We start from the raw sequence: 23,251 nt of genomic DNA, 5'->3' as shown, positions 1-23,251 counted from the left end.
TAACAGGAGAAAAATAGAGAATATTCAGGTATGCTTACAAATAGGTGACAGTTACATTTGGTTGTAGTTGGATGAACATCTCTTCTGGTTGAAAATTATCACTAAGCCTGGAGGTTTGGAGAGAAAGGTGAAGGTTGCACGTGAGATTGAACTGACCAGGGAACTGTTAGAGGACTGCTGGACGAAATGTGAGCAGGATTGTGTTTTACTTTCCAGCAATGCCCAGGTGCAGGGTCTTTGTAGGGAGAAATTTGGATATAAGCAGGGTTGTGGTTTCTCCTAGGCAGTACAGGAGAAGACTTTCTGTTACTGATTTTTCTGGCCAGAGAGCATACTCGCAATCATTTCAATCCTTGAAAATTCATTGAGGCTTGCTTTATGACCCAGCTGATGGTCAATGGGGTCAATGTTGCATATGTACTTTACAAGAATGTGTATTCTAACGGGAGGTATAGTTTTCTGTATATATGTCAATTATGTCAAGTATCTTCATTGCATTGTTCAGATCTTCTAAGTGATTTTTTTCATTGTTCACGGAGTCTGTCAGCTGCTGAAAGGTGTTGTTGAAGTCCAGCACTGTGATTGTAGATTTATGTAAAATTCTACCACTTTTGCTTTAAAATTGTAATAACTTCCTGGGACAAAGACTTCTTTGTTCTTAGAAAATATCTCTATCTCTGGCAATACTTCTTGCCTGAAAGTCTATTTTTGCCTAATTCTAGTATAGACAGATCATATTTCCTTTGATTAGTGTTAACATGGTATAATTTTCCAAACTCCATGTATTTGGGTTTCGGCCTTTATGTAGTATAACAATCTTCATCTTTGACTTGGATCATTTGATCCATTTATATTTAATGCAATTATATAGTTAAATCTACCATTTTCTGGTTTTCTCATTTGACCTAACTGTTCTGCTTTTTTCTCCTTTTTACTTTCTTTTGGATTAGTCAAACATTTTCGTTCTGTTATATTATTACCACCATAGAGATTATAACATGCATCCTTGCCTCAATATAGTCCTTCCCTATTACTTCACTTCCCTAATAATGATAGAACCATACAACACTAACCCCTTAAACTCCTCTCCTGCCTTTTGCATTATTGTGGGAATGAATTTTAACTCTGTATATAATTTAACCCCACAAGACATGAGTTGGTATTATTTTGTATAGTTGATAGTCATTTATATTCACCTCCATATTTACTTTCTCACTACTCCTTATTCATTCCTGAAGTACACAGTTCTGTCTGGGATCATTTTCATTGTAAATGAAGAAGTTTCTTTAATAGTTCTTTTAGTGCAGATCTGCTGGCAACACATCCTGAGTTTCTGTTTGTTTAAAAATAACTTTGCCTTTTATTTTTAAAAACTATTTTCACTGGATATAGAATTCTACCTTGGTAAATTATACTCAGCATTTTAAGATGCTGTTACTTTGTCTTCCACTGTTTTTGTTAATAGGTCACCTGTCAGTCTTATTGTCACCCTTCTGAAGGTCGTGTATCACTTGTTTTGACTGCTTTTCAGATTTTCTCTTTGGTCTTCAGCAGTTTCACTGTGATGTGCCCACGTACGGTATTCTTTGTATTTATTCTGATTTGGGAGTTCTAGTGGTTCTTGACTGTGTGGATTGATACCTTTCATCAGATTGGAATTCTTTCTTACCTCTTCTTTAGAAACTGTTAAAAAAAAAAAAAGTTAGATCTTTCCACTGTATGCCACATGTCTGTTTCATTCACTCTTTTCCATTCTTGTTAGTCTCTTTGTGCTTCGAGTATGTTCTATCAATTTGTCTTTCAATTCACTAGTCCTATCTTCTGCTATGTCTAATACGGATTTAACAGAACCTAATTATTGAAATCTTAATTCCAGGTATTGCATTTTTCACTTTTGTAATTTCTACTTAAGTATATAAAATTGTAATTATATTTCTATGGGTCACCCATGGGTCTTTCTATTGTCTTTCATATGTAGTTTTTAATCACATAGTCTGTGTAGTCATGTCTAGTAATTTTTTAAATGCCAGACACTCCATATAAAAAAAAAAAAGACTTGAGATGGTTGTCATCTTCCTCTGCTAGGCAGAGAGAGTAGAGAATGAATCATTTTAGTCTAATCAAGTGCTAAGTTGAATCAAGCCTGAACTGAATTTTTTAAGGCTTACTCTGCTTCTGATTTATTCCTAGACCTAGAAGTTAGCCCTTCAGGATTTTTAACTAAGAGCCTGGTATGTTCTTCAGTATCTTTTCCCTTCTATACCTTTGCTCCTCAGCATATTAAGACTTCAGAACACTGTTGTGAATTTAGGAGATTATTGGTTTAGCTCTTTAGTCCACTTGCTACTCCACACCACCTCAGAATGAGAATGTGATTGGAGAAGTGTAAATAGAAAGGAGAGAGGCAGCTACAGTCCAAACACTAGGGAAGTTTTGCTGTGAAGAAGGCAGACAAATGGGGTAACTCGAATAGAATGCATAATCAAGAGAGTTTTTAAAAGAGTTGAAGAAACTAGAGACAATGTCAAGATGGTATTATTGGTGGTGGGTTAAGCAGCTCTGGGTACAGGAAGACTGCCAGATCCTGGAGCCTTTAGCAAATGAAGAGAAGCAACCAGGAAGCTAGCAGATTCTGGGAACAAAAAGGAGCAGGTGGAGATATGAACAAAGGACCTGCAGTACTTGAATGTAGGAAGAGGCTTCAGGGGCCAAGGGCTTTAAATTAGAGCCAAAAGAGTGAAAGGGGACGCCACAGATGATAACGAATGGAGAAGAAATTGAGGTCAGCATGGAGTGACAAAATTAAGAGTTCGGTTTTGTAGTTGTTAAGTTGATGTCATCAACAGAGGAATGAGTTCTAAAGTCATCAGAGTACAGCAGGTTATCTGAAGCCATAGAACCAGATGAACTCACCCAGAGAAAGGATGTAGACACAGAGAAGGTGGTCAAAGATGAAGACCTGAAACATGCCAACATTTTGAAATCAGAATGAGGAAGGGAAGCTAGGGAGATGGGAAGCTGAGAGAAGAGAAGCTTCCTAGAAAGGAGTAGTTAACCATGTGGAATCTTGCTGACATGTCAAAAAAGAGGAGGATCACAAAGTGATCTATCTGACACAAAGGTCTTCAAACAGGTCAGTGGAGTGATGAAGACAGAAACTTGATGGGAATATTAAAGAGAAATGGATCATGGACTCCACAGCCAGTACTTCAGAGAAGCTTTGACCAATGGGGGTAGAGGTGGGTTTCTCCCCCCGAAAGGGTGACATCTTTAATGAAAACAGGGAGTGGCCAGGATGGAGACCAATGACAAGAAGAGCAGGGGTCATAGTCTAGCGGTATGAGCATCCTGGAGGAGAGTTCTGGAACTTAGACAACTACATTATAAAAAGCAGAAAACAGTCTCCATTTTAGAGGGCCACGGGGGAAGCTCTGTTCTCCAAGGATAATAGAGTTTCAGTTACAGCAGTTAAAAAAAAAAAATGTCTGCCTGAATCCTACAGTCTGGGTCCCAGAGCCTCCAGCTAAAGGATGTACAGATAGAGGCTGTGCAAAGAGACAAGACAGGTGATAATGGATGATCTCTAAGTCAGTCTCAGATGACACAGAAGGAAGGGCCAACTCACCAGAATCTCAGCCAAAGAACAGAACAGTCAAAGACACTGCAGGTTCTAGAGGCTCCAAAACGTTTCTAGGAGCCGTGGCCGGAGGGTCCTGCAGCTGATTCCTGAGTGGTAAACGTAAAGCCTCTGGGTTTAGACTTTTGCCAAGATGTCTTGGTCCCCTTTAAGTAAAACATGCACAAAGTTTATAAAAGGAATTAAATTACTGACAACGGTTTTATGCCTCTAAAGACAAACCCAGAAAGAGGCTTTGTGCCCTGGCTTCCCAAGCAGGCTCACTGCCAACGATGCTAGGTTAGCTATCCACTCACCTGGGCAGGAAGGCCATTTACACAAAGCCAAGAAATGACCACTGTGTCAGCTGATAAGAATGATGACCCACTTGTGCCTATTTTTTTTTCAAGTCCATAGGTGTGGACCCTCTGCCAGCTAAGCTGTCCTATGACAAGTCTCATGACCAAGTGTGGGTCCTGAGCTGGGGGGATGTGCACAAGTCCCAACCAAGCCTCCAGGTATGTTGAACATGTAGAGACTGACACCCCACAGGAACAGAGGATGTTATCCTGTCTAATAAATGTCTTTTGCTTCCCTAGGTAGCTGATCACATTTATCCAAAACCTATCCATCAAGGTTTGAGGAGAGAGTAGGAAGTAGGAAACAACCTTGGGCCAAAGCCCCTCACAGGCAATTCACAAGGTGTCTTCAGCCAGGCCTACCTTTAAAAGATAATACTGATGATGGATAAGATTCTGATGTCAGGACAACCAGAATGTGGCTTCCAGGCCCCACCTCTCCTGATCCAGGACTTTCTTCACCTTCGGCTGGGCAGGCTGGAAAACAGTGTCAAAGCACGTGCTAGATGTGAGCCTGTAAGGAAGGAAAAGTAGGAGCAGTAGTTATGTCCATAAGTGGAAGCACATTTACTAAGTGCTTACAGTATGCTAGGACACAGCAAAGTTCACTAATTTGCCCATGTCCCAACCCAGACAGTGTGGCTCTGCAGCCCAACACTCAGCCACTGCACTGTGCTTCCTCTTTGAAAGAGTTTGGTCACAGGACCTCTGTGGGATCCCCCTCTCCACCCATCAGAGAAGGTCAACATCACCCCTGTGTTGAGCGTGCCTGGCTCTGCCTTTCTCATCCAGGGATGCATTACAGAATTAAACCCTAAAAAAAAAAAAAAAAAAAAAAAAAAAAGTGAGTTGAATGCCTGCATTGTCCCAAAGATCTACATAGAACCATTCTAGATGCACAGAAGTTAATTCATTTCATACAGTGGATGCCTCAGCACATTAGGGTTTCATTCTCTCTCAGAACCCCAGCTGACAAGGGCTGCAGATGGAGTCAAGTTCACCCTGTTCTCAAGACTGGTAAGAGCAAAGGGACAGCTGGGTCTACAGAGGCTTCGTCCAGGGGAATACCTGCCTGCCTACCTCTGTACGGTTGGGCCAGGGGGAAGACACTACTTCATCTCCTATAAATTGAAGCTATTGTCATTTGATGGATGCCATCAACGTGGGCCCCAGTGAGATGACAAAAAAATCCATTACAGTGTCTAGAAGCCTGAATAAAGGTCATTCAGAGCAGAGCCTAAGCCCAGGGAAATTGTAATTTTTACTGGCCCTCCCTCTGGCAGCTCCAACAAAGCCTCTAAGGTAATTCAAGGGGGAGGGGTCACCAAAACTTTTTTTTTGCTGAAACCAAAAATGACTGCCTAATTTAACAAGGCAGAGGAGTTGAAAAACACATGGCTTCACGGGTTATCTGTAAAAGAGAAAACATGAGAGTGGCAGTGGATTTCTCACCTGTAACAGGAGCTGGCAGACTATGGCATCTACATGGCTGAGATCCAAGAATCCTATTCCCAGCTAAGATATCCTTTACCTGGCAGGACAAAAGAAAGATACAGTATGTGCAAGAATTCAGAGAGTGCATCACTCACCTGCACCCTCTAAGCAACAGATTTGAGGAAAGGATCCCAGACAAACACCAGATGAAGAAAGATCAAGAGGAGACTGATGTAAAGAACGAACCCACGGAGGAACTAAGATGGACGAAGACAGGCTCTCTGCAAATGTGCAATAAGTTCTAAATAAGTATGTTTGAATTAGGATAGACAGGCTGGAAGAGAAATCCTGATGCCAGGCTATAACCGAAGATAAATTAATTCAGTAAAAATAATTGCATGGAGTGGAGGAAAGTGGAGGGAGTAAAAATACTTAGAAATATCTTATTGGGGTAAGAGAAGGTGTGGAGAATGCTGTTTGGAAGTAGTAGTTGGGAAGTGAGCATCTCATTATTCCGAATGTGATCAACTGAATTCTCCTAAAAGCTGTGATGATCAGACTTTGTTAGGAACAAAGGAAACTCTAACTTGTTTATAAGAAACACACATGGGGGCGCCTGGGTGGCTCAGTCGGTTAGGCATCTGACTTCGGCTCAGGTCATGATCTTGCGGTCCGTGGGTTCAAGCCCCGCATCGGGCTCTGTGCTGACAGCTCAGAGCCTGGAGCCTGTTTCAGATTCTAGGTCTCCCTCTTTCTCTGACCCTCCCCTGTTCCTGCTCTCTCTCGGTCTCAAAAATAAATAAATTTTTAAAAAAATTAAAAAACACACATGAAACAGAACAAAAGGTTGAATGAGGACAGGTGAACAAGAATATATTAATATTTCCACTCGTGCATATCAGGCAAGGTAGGGTTTAAGGTCACCAGCACTAAAAACAGCAAACAGAGAGATACTATGTCTCTACTATGCCTCCAGTAGCCTATAGTTATCAAGCAACATTAACTAAATGGCCTCAAACAAGAGCAATTAAAAATACAAGGAGAACTTGGAGCACCTGGGTAGATTTGTCAGTTAAGAGTCTGATTCTTGATCTCAGCTCAGGTCTTAAGCTCAGGGTTGTGAGTTCAAGCCCCACATTGGGCTCTGCCCTGGACATGAAACCTACTTGAAAAAATAATACAAGGAGAACTTAATTTAACATGCACTTAAATTGTCCAAAGGATATGAATGAATGACATGGGAAAACTGATTAACAATGCAACTTGGTTTAATATACACCTTTCATCTGCAGAACAGTTTTTTCACACGTCCACATACGAATAGGTTTATCTGTAACCACAAAGGATATTAACCAATCTTGTAAAAGTAGATGTTATAGGCAACATTAGGTGATGAATTAGAAACAATTAAAATAGAACCTAATAAGAAGACACTCCTATATAACTACTGGATCAAAAAGGAAGCTAAAAGGGAAATTAGAAACACTCTCAAAAGCAATAGTAAAGCGATCATTCTACATCAAGACCAACAGGAGACAGAGAAGGCTGTAGACATGGAGTGTCTGGGTCTTAAAAGCCTGAAGAAGTACTTGTGTTAAGAAATGAGAACAAGAACAGAGTAGTGACAAGGAGAAGAAGAATGAAATTAATATAAACAAAACCAAAGAACAAAGAGAAACAGAGAAATCCTTCACAAGCCTGGTAAAGGAACAAAAACGAATATATAAAATGAGGCATGAGAAAAGGAGTATTACTGCAGATACAGGAGGATAAAAATAACTGGAAATTAATACATGGAAACTCCGGGGCAGCAAATTTTAAAACCTGAAATAAGTGGGTGATAGCTTACAAAATGTAGCCACCTGGCCAGCTCCATCAGTAGAGCGTGCAACTCTTGATTTTGGAGTCATGAGTGTAAGCCCCACGCTAGGAGTAAACACTGACCTAACAGAAGCCCATAATAGAATAATAATTACAGGGGTTTTTTTTAAGATTGAAGAGCTACCACAGAAAAACAGTTGAATTTTATCAAACCTTCAAAATATATTTTTAATATTATTTAACTATCTCGGACCACAGGGAGGATAATGTGCAGCTTCTTTGTTTTAAATAGCCAGCATAATTTTAATTATGAAAATTGACTAAAAATTGTGTAAAAAAAACAAAGCTGTAGGCTAATGTCACTTAGGAATACAGAAGCAAAATTCTAAACATGGTATTAAAAACAGAGTCCAGCAGTGCATCTAAATGCAGGGAACAAAGTCCCAGAATACGATGATGGTTCACTCTCAGGAAATCAGTCAACATTCTCTTAACACAAAGGGGGAAAAAAAACTATTTTCACTAAATCCTGAAAAGGCACTGAATTAAATACAGCAGACATTCTCAATGAAATACTTAAAAACATGAACAAAAAGGCAATTTCTTAAATATAATGAACCCTATTTCCCAAAAACCAAGAGCAAAGTTTGCCTAAATGGCCAAACACAACTATTACAATCAGGAATTAGGTCACTATGGGCTAGGGTTAAAGAAACCACTACTTGCAAAAACTCCTGGAAATGTCAACTGGCCCAGCCCTTGGGGTGCACAATTACAAAAGGAGAACCAAAAGCCTCAAAACAATGCTTTTTTGAATCCAGCAACTTGACTTCCAAAGGCTATGATCATGGGTATGGACAAAAACTTTGTTTCTCAATATCCAACACTAAGTAACTGGTTAAACAGAACTTTGTTTGGACTACATGAAGGTGTTTCTATAAATGAAGCCCTTCCCTCAGCAGCCAGTGTTGGCTGGCACCTTCTTGAATCCTCCGTATCACTCCTTGGCACACCAGTCCCAGACCCCCAGACCCCCCAGCTGAGCCTCCCTTCTCAGCTGGTTTTGTCTACCCTCTTAGAGAGATGCTCAGCCTTCAGGACTCCGCGTGAACTATCAAGTGACATTTCCTGATATCTAGCCACATATGTACGTCTCCATATGTGGGCTCCTGAAGCAAGCCCACAGAGCCAGCAAAATTAAGGAGTTGGACGATTATCTTTTGGACACTAACATGCAGGGGAACGTGCCAGGATGCAAGGCCAAGAAGGAACTCACGACTCGTCAGACAAATGAGGCAGTCACACCCACATCAGTTCAATGGCCCGTGGTACTGCGTTTTGATGAAGTAACCTCTGAATATAGGGTGTCAGAGTGGTGAAGCGTGAATGACACTGACCGCTGACAGCCTGTAATTTTCCATCTCTATTAGAAGCTAAAATGACAGGCCTGTGATCAAGCAGTGATTGTATGGCTTCTTGGAATTCTCTGGCATTTTCCCCTAGACACTCCCATGATCCAGTTTCCTAATGCTGACATTTTCATACCCAGTACCAAGAGTGTTTTCCCATGGACTTGCCATGGAAGTATCATTTGGCCATTTTAAAAAATCACAGAAAAATAACCTAATGCAGTGTGACAACTTTAGAGCTGCCCCAAGGCTGAAAATCACAGCCCTCCTCATTCCTGTCGGGCATCCTCTCTGCTTACCCCCTCCCACCTCCACCCCCCAGGAAGCATGATCCAGAAAAGACTCAAACTTCAACCCTGCCTGAGGAGGCAGGCCAGGTGTTGTTTGTTTCCCCATAAAAGCAAGAGCCAGAAGGCAGTCCTATTCTTAAAAGATAAAAGCATCCAGAACTCCAAGCCACCTGAGTTACTGAAGCCACAACAGAGACTGTCCTCAGCCTCAGGCTGCAGAAGTCTGGACCATGTAAGCACAGCCATACTATCAAGATCAGGGAAAGTGTCTCAGCTCTGTGTTCACAGTCTAGCCTCCCCCCCACACTCCCCTGCTCAGAGGGTCTAGGCTTGACCTTGTGGGCCTTCAGCCTCATCTGGCTGTGGGCCACCCACGTTTCAGGGCAATGGCCTAGAAATTGGAGGCTGACAAGCACATGAAGAAGGAAAGGGGACACAGGCTGTTGGGCATGGTGTCTCTGGCCTGGCCATGCCCAAGGCTGTGTTAGCTGATAGACACGTGCTCAGCCTGACCACAGCAGGCTTTCCGGCGGACCTCCACACTGCTCTCTTCCCACCTAATCTCCAGCATCACTCGGCTCTGTTCTGCACTGCCACTGTGCCCTTCCCTGACACAGGCCCAGCAGGAACTGTCCACAGCAGAGAATGGCTGCGGCTGCCTCCTGCCAACCCCACAGAGAAAGTGGTACAAAAGAAGAAAGGGAAACAGAGGCAGCTATGCTCTGTCACTACCAATGTGTACAAAACACGGGGCCTGATTCTTGATTTCTCACAGCAGGTCCATTGTGCAACTACACCCGATACCCAGCATTCTAACTGCAAGGCATCTAAATGGCTTGAGCAGCATCTTTGAATGGCATTTATGCAGGATTCCTGCTTTCTCCAATAAACCATGGAGTCACAATTCCCATAGAACACCTCTGTGAGCAGTCTATGATAGAGATGCCCAACAAATGGGCCCAGGCACCTGGCATCAAAGGAAAATAAGGAAGCAGTAAATACGTGCACCATTTAACATTTTCATGACTGAAAAGCTCACTTCCTGTCTTCCCAGGGTGCCCTGGGTGCTGAGAAGGTGGGATTCTCAGTTGTAGGGGAGGTGGTCTCTGAGCAGAGTGATCTTTCTCTTCTGGGGGCCTCTCTCAGAAGCTCCAACGTGGTCCCCACTGTGCCATCAGGGGCTGGTGATGTGCGGGCCCAGTTTTGGGTCAGACCTGCCTGCACAGGAGGGAGTGATTCAAGCATTCATATGTGTACTGCCCCTCTCCCCCAAAGGGGGAGTCCCTGCTCTGCTCCTGCCCCCCTCTCTCACACTGGGGGCATCTCTCTCTGAAGTAGCCTGTCTGATGAGGGGCCTTATCAGCATGTGCGGGTGGTTCCAGGTTTCCCACCCCTACCTGGGTGGGCCCTCACAAGGACCCTCCCTCTGTGTTATAGGTGATCACAGAAGCCAGCACCGGCCAGGGCCAGCACCTTATCCGCACACCGTTTGCAGGAGTGGATGATTTCTTCATTCCTCCAACAAACCTCATCATCAACCATATCAGGTGAGACAGGCCCACGATGCCCTAAGGAACCCCCATAATCCAACTCAGCCGGGCATGTGGTGCATTTGCCTACTGTGAGACCTGCTCCTTCTGTGTCTCTGTCAGTCATCCTGAGCTGGCCTTGGGCTCCATCATGAGGGGACAGAAACGGACCCATCAATAGTCCTTAAGTGTCTTAGTTAAGGAAGGCACCCAGCTCCTATGGCCCTCAGAGGCCCACTGAGGACAGAAAGTCTCATCCTCAAGGTGAGGACTATAGAGAAAAGGAAACAATAGTGGTTAATGGGTCACCCTCTCCTTGTTAGACACAAAGAAACTAGTAGAAGTGGTCTTGACCCCTTTTTACACATGTGGAAACCAAGGATTAGAGAAGTTAAAACACGGGCCAAGTTTACACATCCAGGAAGAGTCAGTTGAAATACGAGGCCAAGTCTCTTTTTAGTTCCTTATTCTCTGCTGCCCACTGCCCATGGGTTTTCCAGAAGCCCCCAGAGCAGCCATGGAGAGGGCCAGCCAGGGAACAAGGCCTCTGCTTGTCTGGTTTTCACCATCCAGAACAGCCTAAAAATGGTGGCCTATGGTCTCAACTGCAAACCTCAGCTCAACCTGGCTGTTCCCCTTGCCTGTTCATTTCAGACAACCCCTAACACCTACTGTAAAGTCACCACTGCAGAAGACTCAGCCTGCCCCTTTATAAAGTCACGGAGACCAGAAGGTCATGCCTTTCTTTTGTCTGACATCAAGTCCCTTTCTCCAGGAAGAAAGGACTCATTGTTACATATTGAAGCTGGACTTGTAAAACTAGGCCCACCCACTGATTCAAGCCCAAGAAAGAAAACAGCTCCTTTATGAACCCTACCTTGTAGACAGCACCTGGGAGAAGCCTCTAAGATTCTGGGGGTTGCTCAAGGGTGAAAAACCCCCAAAGAAGCTGAATTCAGGCGGGAGTCTAGCACATTTAGAGGCTCTGAGGCACCTGGATGTGGCGTTTTACATTCAAGTTCTTTACCAGAGTTTCATACTCTTTCCATGCTTGATCTCTTTAAGAATGCTTTAAAGATGCTTTTAAGTGGGCATTTCCCCCACTCAGAGACTCAGGTATTCAAAAGAGAAGTGTGGAGGAGATGTTTCTCTTCTTCCCATAGGCATCCACGGCACCAAAAGGCCTCTCTCAGTCAGCGAATGAGGCAGAGGCTCTCACGTCAAAGCCAAGTCCTGCCTGGGGTCAGGCCTTCTGGCAGCTTGCCACCCACCCCCAGAGGGGAATTTCACCAAGCCCAGATGTGAGCGGCTACTGCCTGCTGGGCCCTTCCCCTCAAGCTCCGTCTTTGATCCAGTCCTCCCAAAAGCCCTCAGAAGGAACCGCCCTCTTCAGCATAGCAGAGGCTCTAAGAGGCCGTCCACACACCAGGCTCTGCAGTGGGCAGGGCAGCAGGGCCACGGCAAGGCCATCTGGCTGCAAAGGTAAAAGCTGTCCTCAGCCCCCTTGCCCAAGCTTCCTCCCCCAGGGGATCAGGGATCATAACTGACACAGGAGAGGCTGCCCCTCCACCTTCCTCTCCCCCGGGGGAAGGAGCGCTGGAGGAAGCGAGTTGGCTTGCAGTGTCTGCTCAGAATCTGATTAGTCCAGAGGACAGTAGCAGCAAGCCCACCTCTGCCGTCCTCCTCCTGGCAGGTGATCGGGGCTCTTTTCCCTCCAGGCACAGGCCCCCACTTCCCAGCTGGCAGCAGGCCTCAGGGGAGCTGATGTGAAGGCATCCCAAAGGGAGAAGCTATTGACGGCACTTTTATGCTCCTCCTTTACCATTTCTAGAGATGAGTGCGTGTTATGAGAGCAGAAATCGAGGAGCATTTGTAATGCGGCTGCCTTCATTTTCACCTCGTAGATGAATGACTGAAGAAGCCAGGCCCTGCAGGATGGTACATCTAATTAAGAAGCTGTTAGCGCACTGAAGGATTAGGATAAAGGGAAGAGAATGGATGCAATCCTTTAGAGGAATGACAGAGCCCCTCCTGACCTCAGTTCTTCCCTTCGCAGGTTCGGCTTCATCTTCAACAAGTCTGAGCCCGCAGTTCACAAAGTTGACCTGGAAACACTGGTGCTGCTCAAGACCATCAGCCTGCAGAGCCACGGCTGCGTGCCACAGGCCATGGCCCACACCCACCTGGGCGGCTACTTCTTCATCCAGTGCCAACAGGATGGCCCCGCTTCTGCCGCCCCCCAGTTGCTGCTCGACAGCGTCACGGACTCCGTGCTCGGCCCCAATGGGGACGTGACTGGCACCCCACACGTGTCCCCCGACGGGCGCTTTGTGGTCAGCACTGCTGCCACCAGCCCCCAGTTGCACGTGCAGGAGATCACACTGCAGGGAGAGATCCAGACTCTCTCTAGCCTGAAAATAAGCCAGGGCATCTCCGACGTGGCCTTCCAGCACTCCTTCACCCACGGGGATCAGTACTACATCTACGCCCCCCTGGAGACAGAGCCAGACCTGCTGTTCCTGGAGCTGTCCACGGGGAAGACAGGCATGCTCAAGAACTTGAAAGAGCCGCCCACGGTGCCCGCATGGCCTTGGGGAGGGCCCCGCAGGATCGTGAGGGACAGCGGGCTCTTCGGACAGTACCTGCTCATCCCAGCCCAAGAGTCGCTGTTTCTCGTCAACGGGAGACAAAACGCGCTGCGGTGTGAGGTGTCGGGCATAAAGCGGGGGACCACAGTGGTGTGGGTGGGCGAGGTATGAAGGAGCCCGGGGCAGAGCCCTGGGCCACCGAGCACGGCCGAGTCCTCACACCGCAGCCCCAAGCAGGCGCCCTGTACATTTTCACGGACAAAACCTGTATCTGCTTTGTGGTTCAACACTGGCCTCCTTGCAAGTTTCCTAGTATAAGGTATGCGCTGCTAACCAGATTGGGGTTTTTCGTTGGGAAGTATGATTTATGCCTTGAGCTACGGTGAGAACACACGCTGCTGTGTAAAGGAATCATTTCTGTGCCCAGCTACACGCCATGTTTCCTGGGGAACGCTGCGGAACCAAGAGCTCCTGCTTTGCAGGCTGACACTTGTGTCGGTTGCCTTCATGTACTCATTGTCCGTCACAGCCGGGTCCAGCCGACCTCCCCCCGATGGAGCGGCCCCGAAGCCAGGCCTGGAAACTCAGTGCGAGCCCTGGCTTTCGCTCCAGGCATGAGAGCCACGTCTGCCCTCATTCCGGACCTTCTTTTCTCCTGCGCAGCCGCTTCATGCTTTTTTTCCATGTGACTTGGTGTAAGCCTGAGGGAGATCCAGCCAGACTTCTTGCGTCTTGGGGGATGGGGAAATCACTTACTTTATTTTGGAAATTTTGATTAAAAGATAATTTTTTATAATCTCAAATGCTAGTAAGCAGAAAGATGCTCTCCGAGGTCCGCTCTGTTCGTCCCTGCCTTAGGCCAAGTCTCTGAGAGTCACCACCCCACACCCAGAAAGAACAGCGATCATCCAGGAGTAACCGTCCTCTATACCACAGACACCCCGAGTACAGATCTAGCCACCACAGTGGCAAAGACTTTGTTCTGGGCCGGGATGCAAAGAGACCAGGACAAACCCTGTGTGCCTGCTTTTTGCCACTGAACGGGGATGTTTTATGAGCCGGGCCCAGTTCCCCAGATTCAGGGCAGACTGGGCTTGCCACGGGGGCAGCCTACAGAAGAGTGACCTCCTGGTGCAACACAAAGACACGTGTGGGGTCCAAGTGGCTTCTGTAGGCGATCCCTTTCAAAAATCAATTTCTTTTCTGCCCGTGGCCCTTGCACTCAGCTCTAGCACGCCCGTCATTGCATCATCACTGCACAGCACATTTCAGTCTTTTCTTACACGTGGACCCTTCTGTCCCCAATAATATACACTGCAAAACCCACAATCAGAAGGCGGAGGGAAGGGGGGGGCCAGTGGCGGGAGGGTGTGGGCTGCCAATGCTTCATGATTCCCAAATATCTCAGACAATGCTGGGCTGTCAGGGGGGCATCGAGGAAGTACAATCCAGCTGGCCCCGGGAAGACAGCTCATGTTGGAGAATGTCAGTTTTGGGGCTCCCAGCACACCCCTTTCCTTCTCCCTTGCCTCATTCACCAAAACACACTTGTATGCTTTCTGGCCTGAATGATGGGTTTTCAAGTCACGTGAAGTTGGAAGAGATGGTCTCATCATGGACACCTCACCTAGGGCAGACCGCTTCACCCACCAACATGGCCATGCTTTTCCTGCTCTGATCACTGGCCGCTTTCAGGGAAAGGAAGACACAGACCCTGCCTTGCTGTAAATACAGCTCCCTTGCACACTCACCCGAATGCCCAACCTACCTGACCCCAACTTGATTTCCTGAAATCAGCCAGTCCTGTTGTCTCACGTATCTTGGTCCATCCAACGCCTGTCCCCTCCAACTCCCAAGAGTGTGCCTAGATATGTACATGCATACTTTAGATTTCGTTACATGTACTTGAGCTGTAGCTACAGGTTGAAAGGATGGACTTCAAAAGCCGCATACTCAGTTTCCCAAGAGCTGGGATGGATGGGTGACACCTCTCACCCTTTCTTCTTCCTGCCCCAATCTCTTGACACATTCACTTCCAGACTTCCACATTTATCACTGCAGTTCTCCACTTTCACCAACTTCTCCCTTTGGAAAAATCTTCCAGATGATGGCAACCCCTGGCAGACAAAGTCTGAGCCTACCTGAGGAAGAGCCTACCACCTACCAGGTCAGGACATCAGCCCCTCAGGGTCATGGGTTCCTAAGTCAAAGACCAGTCCAATCCCAGCAGGCCTTGTGATCTGGGAGACTGCAGCATCCGTTCCTTTGCCTCATTCCTTCTGTTTCTAAGTGTGTCTGAAAAGCATTTCTGCCTCTGGCTAACTCACCGTGCAATTAACTGGAGATGCCAGCTTAGGGCTCGGGGCCAGCGTTCCACACACTGTTGAATCAGAGCAGGGATTTGTAGGCCTGAAAACAGTGCAATCTGCACATTCACAAAGGCAAGAGAGTAAATGCTTTTTCATCACAGCAACTAGCCGAACTGCTGGGTGGGAGGCAGAGGAAAGGCTGGCCAGGCTGCCCCCCACCCCCCTTCCAGCCCCAGAAGCTCAGAGGAACACAGTCCCAAAGTCACTGGTGTAAGAAGTTACCACAGCAGGTGAGCCCTGCTGCCGACCCAGCTGCAGCCCTCTGACAAACACACAAGATCGCCTAACAACCAACCAATACTTCACATTAAAGAAGCACTTCATCTTAACAATGACATATTCACAATGAACTATTTCAAAATTTACTGAATTTTGAAATAAAATTTAATTTCACAAAAATTCAACAGTTTTCTCATAACAACTCACAAATAACCTACACCTTTGCTGATATTAAGGATTTGAAAGGGAGGGGCTGGTGTTCCTTCCGCCCCAGTGAGCAAAACCGTGCATGGAGGCAGTGGGTCTGAAAGCCTACCCAGCCTTCTACCGAGGGATAGTAGTAAGAGGGAAGTGTCTGCTTGCAGGTGGCCACACGGACCATCTGCACAGGAGGCCTGGGTGTGGAGCACGTGCTGTGTGGCAAATGCCACCATCCCCACCCCGGCAATCCTGCCCAACAAACTCTGCCTGGGGCTGGCCCAGGCTTCTTCCCTAGGTCTCCCAGTCAATTCAAGCGTCTCACTATACCTTCCCCAAGCCCCTGGAAGTATCTGGAAGGACCCTGTGAAGTGTGGGTGGGGCCAACCACTAATCCCCAACCACAAGATGCAGGAACTTGAATCTAGATGCATCATGAACAGAGACAGAAGCTCAGCCCCTGCATGCCCCCTCCCACCTCACCCCTGCCACCTGCTGTCTTTCCCACTGCTCTGTGCAGAAAAGGGCTTCCAGCTCCAGGGAGGGCTCCCGAGGACAGCTCTTAACCCTGAAAAAAGCAGAGAACTGCCTGTTGCCCTAGGGAACCTAATTGCTGAGGCTCTATTTAGGAGAGCAGCCTGAAGTTGGCTTTGTGTGGCCACATCTTCTTTTCTGTTGACCAATAACCTGTGAACTAAAGGAAAATCCAGAACAGAGATGTGCAACAGATCCATTCTGGCTATATTTTTCTACCAGGGGCTTGCAACATCATCAATTCATTTCTCACTGTGTGTTTCATTCAGACACCGTGGATGCTGAACCACCCTCATCACCAAATCCCACAGCCCTGTCCTGGGCCCTTCTCTCCAAAACCAAGCCCCTTGGATTGCTGAGGCCACTTCCCCTCCCTCCCGTGCACTACTGGTCTACCTCACCTTCTCCTCCCTGTACCCAGCTCCTCTGACAGCTGCCCCCACCCGGGAAGCTGGACGGTGACGTGGGCCAACAACAATGACATGAAATCCTTTGCTGTCCTTGCCCACCCAGAACCCCAGGTTCTGTTCCACATGCAGTCAGAACCCACTGGGACACAGCCCTTGGCCGCCCAGAATCACAACCTCCACACCCTAGCTCGCAGACCTTCCAAACGAGGTAACCAAGACCAGAGCAAGCTCACAGGTGTCAGAGAAGTCAACTGTTGTCAAACAGAAACTGTCAGACAGGAATAGAGACCATGATGTCTCGGCCAAGCTTCGTCCCTTAGAGGGCCCAAGCCACACCTCCCTCCTTCCCACTTTACTCTCAGCCTTTCTGGCTCCCCTCCTATGCTTCAGGTCTCCTGCACGTGTGCTGTGCCACAGCTCCTACAGTTCAAGGGACAACTGACCTTACTGTCACACCAGCTCCCCACAACGGCCTTTGCCCATGCTGCTAGCTAGCTTTGGAAGTCCAAGTAAGAAGTCACTCCCAGGGCCACATACTACTATTTGCTCCCACAGGAGTACAGAGGCAGAGGAGTTTTGTTTCACAAAGTCACTAGCTGCCATGGCTTCTGTCCAAAATCATAGAGATTACAGAATAGAGAGCGGCTTAAAAGATTCAAAGGAGAAAATACATGGTGCCTATTCTCGAGGTCTGACTACAGGACCCCAAATCCCTCATGCAGCACAGGCCACTTCCTGCTTCTCTCTTCACCAGATTACCTGCCAAGTTACTTGAGAATCTGAGCATCTTATGCAGGACTGCAGGCTTTAGGCACAGCCACACAGCCAGCAGCAGGAGCCCAGCAAACATGGTCTCACACATTCTCTGGAGCTGTAGGCAGCAGTGGGGATTAAACCAAACACAGTGTGTGAAATTATGGAAAGTATGGGAAGAGCAGGAATTGGCCTCCAAAACTGAGAGTGAGGCTTCCTGAGCCGACACCAAAGTGTTGAACCTGTACTTTTTGTTGTTCTTGGACAAACCCACAATTCACACACACACACACACACACACACACACACACACGCACACACACACACGCACACCCTTCCCAAGCTTATCTTGACCAATATGGGACCATCTGTTTCCCCTGTGACCCTAGAGAAGGTGGACCATGCCCCAGAGGGCTCTAGAAGGCTTAGCCTGCTCTGCACAAAGCACAAACTGTTGATTCGCCCCCACCCCAAGCATGGTGGCCTCTCTACATATCACCAGGGCAGGATCAGAGAATGCTGCCCTTTGGGGACACACTCTTCAAGATCAGAGCTTCCTAGCGAGTTTCCATAGTTACCACATTCGCCTGCCAAGATCAGAGCTTCACGGCGGTCGTTGGTGGTACAGTAGTGAACACAGCTGCCTGCCAAGATGAGAGCTTCATTTGTAAAGAAGCACAACTAGTCTCTGCTGATCATGGGGCCCAAGTGCTTTCTCTTTTAGAGAAAATTCCCTAAATCCAAACCCTTGTCCTCTGCCCAGCGTGACATCTGCCATCTGTTTAAGAGTCAGCTAAGATACTTCAGCTGCTTCAGAGAGGTGCAGGACGACAGGTCCATAAGCCACCACCCCATATCCCACAGCAGCCCCTGTGGCTGGGCAGCCCCCATTTCTGGCCTGGCCCCGTCACCCCCCCACGGTTCCCCTTCCTGCTCACACTTTCTGAAGGCCCTGTGAGATGGCCTCAAAACAGAAGTGGCCATGGAGTGTTGCTGCAGTGGTCACACACACAGTGTTTCATGCTATAGTGTAGCTGAATGGCCCTCAAGATACGAAGTCACATGCACACCCTTTGTCCCATTAAGATTCTCCTCCTCCCCCGCCTCAGAAAACTTTCAGAGCTCTTATGTCAAGGCAGATATATTATTTTGAGCAGTTGTGTAGACACCAAAATCTATTTTCTGTAATCACCAGTATTTCTCAAAAGGCCTCCTGTACTTACAATACATGTGAATTTTTCCTTGTTTATACGATATATATAAATTATTTTTAATACATCAACTTTAGAACTTTGTACCAACACAGTAACCGTACCTGGCATTTGAAATAAGTTTGTGTTTACTTTAACGTATTGCACAGTATTGAACACACCGTGTAACTGCAGTACCACTTGATATAAAGACGATTCACAAATTATCATCAAGTATTGTCAATGTAAACGCTCCTTTTCGGAGGATTTTACAATAAAACTTGAGAAAAGTTAACGTCTGTTGCTGCCAGTCTCTGTGCAGTTGGTGAAGCGAGAAGGGGCTAAGGCAGGACCACGCACATGGTTCTCCCCATTCCCCATTACCACAGCAGGTTCTGGAAGGGCCAAGGGAAACGGCCTCTCCTCTGGCCTGCTCCCAAGTGCTGCTGAGCAAAGGCAGGCCCTTGAACATGGTAGTCCCTTCCCCCATGTTCAAATTTCGGGTCTCCAAATGTACAACCAACATCTGGATCAAAACTTCTCTTCACCTGCCCTGGGAGACTTGCACAACTTGCCACAGTCTCCACCTCTAACTCACACACTTGACTCCAGTAACTCTTGGTTCTCATTGAGGTAGACTTTGCAGCTAGGAGGTAGAACATATAAAGTGCTCAGTAATCACCAAGTTACCAGGGCAGAGCACCTGCCATGGGCTAACACTGTGCTAGGTATGGGGGAAAGAGGGCTTGACAAAGAAGACATGATTCTTGCCCTTGGTGAGTTCCGTGTCCACTGCCCCATGACTATTAGTACAGATTCTCCAGAGAAATAGAACCAATAAGGGGTGTGTTTGTGTGTGTGTGTGTGTGTGTGTGTGTGTGTGCGCACGTGCACGCATGCATGTAGGTGGGGGAAAGAAGGAGAGAGAGCTTTATTTATCTATCTATCTATCTATCTATCTATCTATCTGCAGGGTAGGCTGTCAGCTGGAGACCCAGGGAAGGCTTGTAGTTTGAGTCCAAAGGCCATTTGTTGGCTGAATTCTTCTGGGGAGGTCAGTCTCCTACCTTAAGGCCTTTCACTGATTACATGAGGCCCACCCACACAACAGAGGATACCTGCTTTATTCAAAGTATACTGCTTTAAATGATAACCTAGTGACAAAAAATACTTTCACAGAAGGACCTAGAAGAGTGTCTGACCAAGTATCTATCTGGGCACCATGATCCAGCCAAGTTGACACATAAAGTTAATCATCACAATGACATAAACAAGACGATGTGATGATGCTCATCTTCTCTCTTGGAAGAATAACTTGCTATGTGCCAGACACTGCAATAAACAATAATAAGAACCAGTTTTTGTTTTGTTTATAAATTTAAAATTTTTTTTTTTATTTTTGAAAGAGAGAGGTGAGTGAGTGAGTGAGTACAGGAGGGGAAGGAAGAGCAGGAGACACAGAACCCAGAACAGACTCCAGGCTCCGAGCTGTCAGACAGAGCCCAATGTGGGGCTCCAACTCATGAACCGTGAGATCATGACCTGAGCCAAATTCGGATGCTCAACCAACTGAGTCACCCAGGTGCCCGAGAACCACTTATAAAAGTTACCATTATCCACACAAGGCAAGGGTTGGTGTTATCCCCAACTCATAGAAGAGGAAATGAAAGCTCAGAGCAAAAGAGCCAGATTCAAATTCAAGTCTATAAAGCCAAAATACACTCTCTCAACCACTAAACCACTGAACCCGAGGATACCTGTGGTACCCATCTCCACAAAAGTCAGAGCCACAGGTGCTCCAGGCCCATGACCTCGCAAACCCCCTGATGGCACAGCCCACATATGGTAGGGGGTTTGCTCTGCTTTAACCTCCACCATAGGAAAGACAGCTGCCCAGAAGAGCCCTCAATATTTGGGGTCTGCCCTGTCCCCTCAGGAAAGAGAAAATGCACTGGAACCCAAAAACTCTGGGTAGAGAGCAGATTGCAATTGTCAGCTTGCTTGCTGCCTGCAGTGGCTGGGCTCGTCCCCACACACACTGTGGTCATCTCTTTTGTCCTCACAAGCCCCAAGATAGCAGGAGCTGGGATTGGAGGAGAGGGGGGTAGCAAAGATGTAGCCGGCAACAAGACCTACCCCAGACAGGTGGTGGCAGAAGTTTTCATCTCTACTGTGTCCTGCCCGTTCCCTCCTCAGCAGCCTGAACAGAGGCTACTTCAAGAGACACATGACGTGTGGGGCCAGCCCCATGCAGCCAGCTTTGGGAGGCACAGGAGGGGGACAGGGTCCTTAGCTCTGCCCACAACTAGCACACCTTCCCAAGCTTCACCACGTATCCACTCTCCTGTTCAACCACCATTTTCCCAAAACTGTCTCTGAACCCAGGGCCGACCGACATGGAGCCCACAGTAAGGACGATCAAATGGATCCAGTAATAAACACTGGCACTCGGGATCCTTGAGGGGACATGCAGGGGGCCTTGGTTCAGAGAGGCTTTCTGGAGGCACTGCATTGGAAGCCACGGGTTCAAGTGGGGGGTCTGAGTGAGGACCAGTGGAGTGAGAGCCTGCCCGCTGACCCAGGAGAGAGCAGCACAGTGGCAGCATGGGCAGGACAGCCACATGAAGGGAGGCCACTGAACGCAGAAGGCGGAGGTGAAGGAGAGGCCTGGGAGGGCACTGTGTTGTTACGGAGATAGAGAGCACCCTTTAGAGAGCATCCTTGGGGCTCCGGAAATCATCTTTCCAGCCGGGCTCCTGGGTGCTCAATGTCGAGGCTAAAGAGGAAGAAGGAAAGAGAGATGCTACCAGTAACAGTGATGGGGCGTCTAGGACCAGAGGCCCGAAGATGGGATCACCGTGCTCCAGGGAAGGCTGTCCACAGGGAGTCACAAAGGACTGTCAGCGCAGAGAGAGACAAAGCAGACGCCCCTAGAGGAGGCAAAGGCTGATAACATCGCTGTCATACGGATCCTTTCCTATGAGCACAGAGCCCTGAGATTCTGAGGACCAGAGATAAGCTTCTATAATGGGCTACAGAGACAAGTAAAAGAGGGGTGTCCAAAAAAGTTGGGTCTGCATAAAGCGGGGTGGTGACATACCCAGTCAAGGATGGAGAATGAGTTTCTGAGAGGAAGGGGAATATCCATACATGAGAGAGGGATCTGAGAAAAAGGGCATTCCCAGACCCCAGGGGGCTGAGAAGGAACACTCAGAAGACTTGGGTCCAAATACCCCAATATGCAGGGGCCGGTGGGCCAGGAAAGAAAAAAGGAGGCTAGCTAACAGAAGATCCCAGAGCCACAATTCTAAGAGCCTGGCCTGGCTATGCCTGAATCTAAAATCATTACAAAGTTGTAAAAACTAATGTTTTTTATGCAATCAATAGTACACTGCATTATATTCGAGTCTAGACAGATAACATCTTTATGTGCACAAAGTTATCTTATCTGCCCCAAGAAAACATGTTTGTATCCTCAGTTCCCACTTCTCCAAGGCCGCTGGCCACTTAAGCCCATCTTCTCCAGCCAGAGGTTCCTGCCCAAGTGAAGTCCGGTTACCAGACAAGAGGTGTTGGTCAGCACAGTGACCAGCTGGGAGCAGCCCAGGAAGAAGAGATGAGAGGTGACAACCAATAGGACTCACACCGTGTCCAGTGGGTAGAACGCACCACCCCAGGCAGACCTACAACGAGGAAACTTTCAGTAACCCTGGGGCACAAGAAAGAGAACCTGACTCACAGAGAGCCTGGGGAAACCTCAAAAGGAGGCACAGCCCCACTGATCAAGCTTTCTGAAAGCCCCAGGGTGACCTCAATCAACCCTTGCTCACGTACTGCTAGGTAACTACTCTGAGAGTGCAGAGCCTGCTTGGGATTCTCTCTCCCTCTCTTTCCTCCCCTCCCTTGCGTGCTCTCTCTCTGAAAACAAATAAATATTTTAAAAAAGAGAAGAAAAAGCTGATGGTGACACCCACTCATGAGCTGCAAATGTGCAAGGAAGAGGCGGTGGTACGGGGACAGGCAAGGCCAAGAAGCACACATGTGTTCAGCAACTAGGGGCCCCGTGAAGGAGACTCTCATCGCCCAGGCATAGGCAATGATGACAGGGCTGAATGTGCCTATTCCTTCCCAAGTACCTGAAGGAAGGAAGCCACACAGAACAGTGACAGGAAGATGACAGAATCACAGAGGAATGCCTCCTCAGCCCCTACCTCAGAAACAATGGTCAGGCTTCCCTCCCTGGGAATATGGTGGAGCCAATGACCCCAAACAATTCTAACATTAAAAATACAGAGGGGGCAGGGTGCCTGGGTGGCTCATTCAGTTAAGCATGCCAGTCTTGATTTCGGCTCAGGTTGTGATCTCTTGGTTTTTGAGTCCAAGCCCCACGTCAGGCTCTGTGCTGACAGTGAAGAGACTGCTTGAGATTCTCCCTCTCTCCTTGCCCCCTCCCCTGCTCACACTCTGTCTTTCTCAACAACAACAAAAAAAAATAGGGGCGCCTGGCCAGCTCAGTCAGTTGAGTGTCTGAC

General features: G+C 47.5%; 1 protein-coding gene across 6 annotated transcripts in view; it reads left to right on the top strand.

The window, feature by feature from the left end:
- The window catches only part of FSTL4 (follistatin like 4), a 651,440-nt gene extending 637,649 nt beyond the window's left edge, over positions 1–13,791 (top strand). For all 6 annotated transcript variants that reach the window (XM_047859957.1, XM_047857699.1, XM_047857180.1 and 3 more), the window contains 3 exons: positions 4,027–4,134; positions 10,367–10,476; positions 12,515–13,791. In XM_047859957.1, coding sequence (XP_047715913.1) covers positions 4,027–4,134; positions 10,367–10,476; positions 12,515–13,217 — 921 coding nt within the window. In that variant the 3' untranslated portion in view covers positions 13,218–13,791. The remainder of the gene's footprint in view (positions 1–4,026; positions 4,135–10,366; positions 10,477–12,514) is intronic.
- Positions 13,792–23,251: the final 9,460 nt, after the last annotated feature.

The sequence above is a fragment of the Prionailurus viverrinus genome, chromosome A1 (genome assembly GCF_022837055.1).
Source record: "Prionailurus viverrinus isolate Anna chromosome A1, UM_Priviv_1.0, whole genome shotgun sequence".
Taxonomy (NCBI): Eukaryota; Metazoa; Chordata; class Mammalia; order Carnivora; family Felidae; genus Prionailurus; species Prionailurus viverrinus.
The sequence above is the reverse complement of the archived record's forward strand: the minus strand, read 5'-3'. Positions and strand labels throughout refer to the sequence as shown.